The 3,047-nt window shown below is 36.0% G+C and overlaps 1 protein-coding gene across 1 annotated transcript in view; it reads left to right on the top strand.

The window, feature by feature from the left end:
- Positions 1–544, top strand: part of LOC113771003 — a 5,073-nt gene extending 4,529 nt beyond the window's left edge. The window contains exon 2 of the mRNA XM_027315635.1: positions 288–544. Within this exon, the coding sequence (XP_027171436.1) occupies positions 288–544 (257 nt within the window). The remainder of the gene's footprint in view (positions 1–287) is intronic.
- Positions 545–3,047: the final 2,503 nt, after the last annotated feature.

The following is a 3,047-nucleotide window of genomic DNA, read 5'->3' as shown; positions in this document are numbered from 1 at the left end:
TTCACGGTTGCAAAACAATCCTACCCAAAAAACAAAAGGGAACAGTTACAAAAACAACAACCTGATTTTCTCGTTTTCCCTACAAGCAGACCGGTCAACACACACTCCAATTGCAAGCAAACACAACTAGTTTGAAACCTCTCCATTGGTGCTGTCACGTATCAGGCAATGAAGTCAGCTACAGTGAAAGAGAGCCTTTCTTTATCTAATAGGTAGATAGGATAGCACTACAAATTAAGAGGCTAGTCGACCCCAACAAATTAAGCTGTATCTGAATCTTATGCTAGGAACCATGATGGAATGGTCATTCGGGCACCTAAATGCTGCTGTAGTTGGACTGCTTGCTTTCTCCTTCTTCCTCGTCCATTTTTTCTTCAAGAAAGATGCCAAAAGACATGGTTCAGTACCACCGGAAGCAGGCGGTGCATGGCCTATTATTGGCCACCTTCAACTCTTAGGAAGAGGTCCAGAAGAGCTTCCCCGCATAACCTTGGCGGCCCCGCCCTGGCCGATAAATGTGAACCAGCCTTCACTATCAGGCTAGGAGTAAATAAAAACCTTATTATAAACAGCTGGGAACTGGCAAAAGAAATATTCACCACCCATGACTTAGCTGCAGCATCACGAAGAACTAGATGGTTGTCGAAATAATCTATTTAATTGTTGAAATAATTTATTGCCATCTAAAATATCAAATCCATAATTGTTTGATGGTTTTAGTGTTTGTGGTGAGTGATATAATTTGATTGTAGTAGAAACTTTCAAATTTATGTTACGGGAATATATAATTTAGCCTAAATGAACAGATCTTGTATGTTCTTTGGATAGAATTGATAGTTTCTCTAATTATTAATGTTATCAATAGGTTAAATCCTGAGAACTTGTTTACGACTGCTTAATTGGTAAGGGAAATAATCACAGAGATTGTTGTGGTTATTGAAACATTGGGGAGATGCAGGTTGTCAGAGTTTATTGACAACTATAACCAATTTATTTATAAATAAACGAATTTTACCTTTGCATTAATGATTAGTTAAATGAACCAAAGTGGAGATTAAACAATTGACTAAAGAGTTGTCTTATTTTTTATTTAATTTTTGAATTATTATTTTACTTAAGTAAATTATTTAGGTTAATTTTCTACATTCCCCTTTTATTTATTGTCTTAACAAAAAAACAAATTACTTAGTCCTTGTGGATGCGTCCCTACTCACCACTACACTTGAATTCATAGTTTTAGAGTAGAAATTTTCATTATTACTGGTTTAATAACCCAACAAATTTTGGCGCCGTTGCCGGGCCTGGTGCTTTATTGATTTATTTTCTTTGATTTTCTATTTTTATTCTAGTTTATGGCTATCAATGCTCAATAATTTGTTGATAGATAGGATTTCATTTCTGAGAGGGTTAATACGGTAGGTGTCCCTTCTAGTGATCAACATTTACATTTTCTAACATTTCTTATAGGAGAGTTGGTTGTAGGGTAAGTGCAGTAAATTGAAACTTGTGAAATATGTTATGCCTCGGGTCATCCAACTAACATTTGTCCTACACAGAAATATAGTTTGAATGTCCAAGTTTATGCTATTCAAAAGGATTTCCAATCCCTATACAAAAGGTGATTGCTTGTTACTAATTCTTCCTGACATACGCAGGGGAAAGGAACTACTACCAACCAAAAGAAAAGTCAAAGCTCAAAGCTATACTACAAGACGAAAAAACTAAAGAAGACCAAAGGATAGTGCCCCCCTCCTGCAATCTTAATTCCTATTCTAATTGCTACTCCTCCTGTGCGGCGTCCGCCGCACCAGAGAAAAAGAAGACTCTGAGGTTTGCTTTCTTTTCCCTTTTTCTAGTTGCTGTCTTCGGTCAAAATTACCAAAAAGGTCATGCATCTCCTTGTTCCAAGAATGCCCTTGATTGCCTGCTATTTGAACTCTTTCCCGATGACCGTCAAATCGGCTTTGATTGTGACATTTTTATTCTACTCCCTGAAATAAATGCAAATTACGAAAAGTGAGTAGAATCTAATAATTAATTCACATTGGGTTAAGTAATAGGGGAAATTAATTATAAAATAAATGATAAAATTAGCAACGCTATCAAATTCCCCACACCTAAGCATGCTTGCCTCAAGCATGAAGAACAAGAAACAAACACAATATTTTGATAGTGGCTATTGCTCTATGCCAACAATATTGCCAGATACAAGAAAAAATAATATTTCAAGCATCAATCGGTCAAAGTCCAAGAACATCACTGCCGGTTAGTGCTTCTAAATCATGAACTCTTCCAATTTCAGGTTAACTAATCTAAGAAAAAGGAATGTCAACATAACATTTATTCAGCAATGGTCCCAACTATTAACCAATCTCAACATTATATCCATAATTCGGCAGCTGACTTATTACACACTAACACGAACCTTGATTCTTTTTTTTCACGTTTTCCGTACTTTTCTTCTTTCTTTTTTTTTTTCCTTTTCTCAATAGTAACAAAAGACTAGTCGCTAGCCATTTAGAGCCTTTTGACGCGAACTCCAACATTGGCCAGATGAAGGAGCTCGGTTACTCAGCTTCTATCGCACGTGACCACGTACTCATAGGAATACTACCTTTTGACGCGAGAATCAATCACTTGTAGTGCAGATGCCGCCGGTTACCAGTAGTAACTAATAGCGGAGTACAGTCAAGTTTTATTCATAGCTAAAAATGCACATAAAACTCATATAACACAAGAACCAAAAAAGAAAACTTGCATCAAGCTAAACGGCTCATGTTTCAAACATGGAGAACAAAGTTAATAACCGGACCAATTTCATATGAAAATGGCCAAATAATCATTCCCTATGCCTAGGAAAGTTAACCAAAAATTATAAGAGTAAAACAATCATCGATATTCACCAAAGAGATATTTTTGGATTCAACCACATTAACTCGATACCCTTTTATTATTAAAACTTGGCAAAAGCAGAAATAGAGGCAATAATCCAACATCAAACCTTGGCATGCACTTACGAGCCAATCACTAAAAAGAAAAAAAATGAA

Source organism: Coffea eugenioides, chromosome 5, assembly GCF_003713205.1.
Source record: "Coffea eugenioides isolate CCC68of chromosome 5, Ceug_1.0, whole genome shotgun sequence".
Taxonomy (NCBI): Eukaryota; Viridiplantae; Streptophyta; class Magnoliopsida; order Gentianales; family Rubiaceae; genus Coffea; species Coffea eugenioides.
This window is presented reverse-complemented; position numbering and strand designations above follow the sequence as displayed.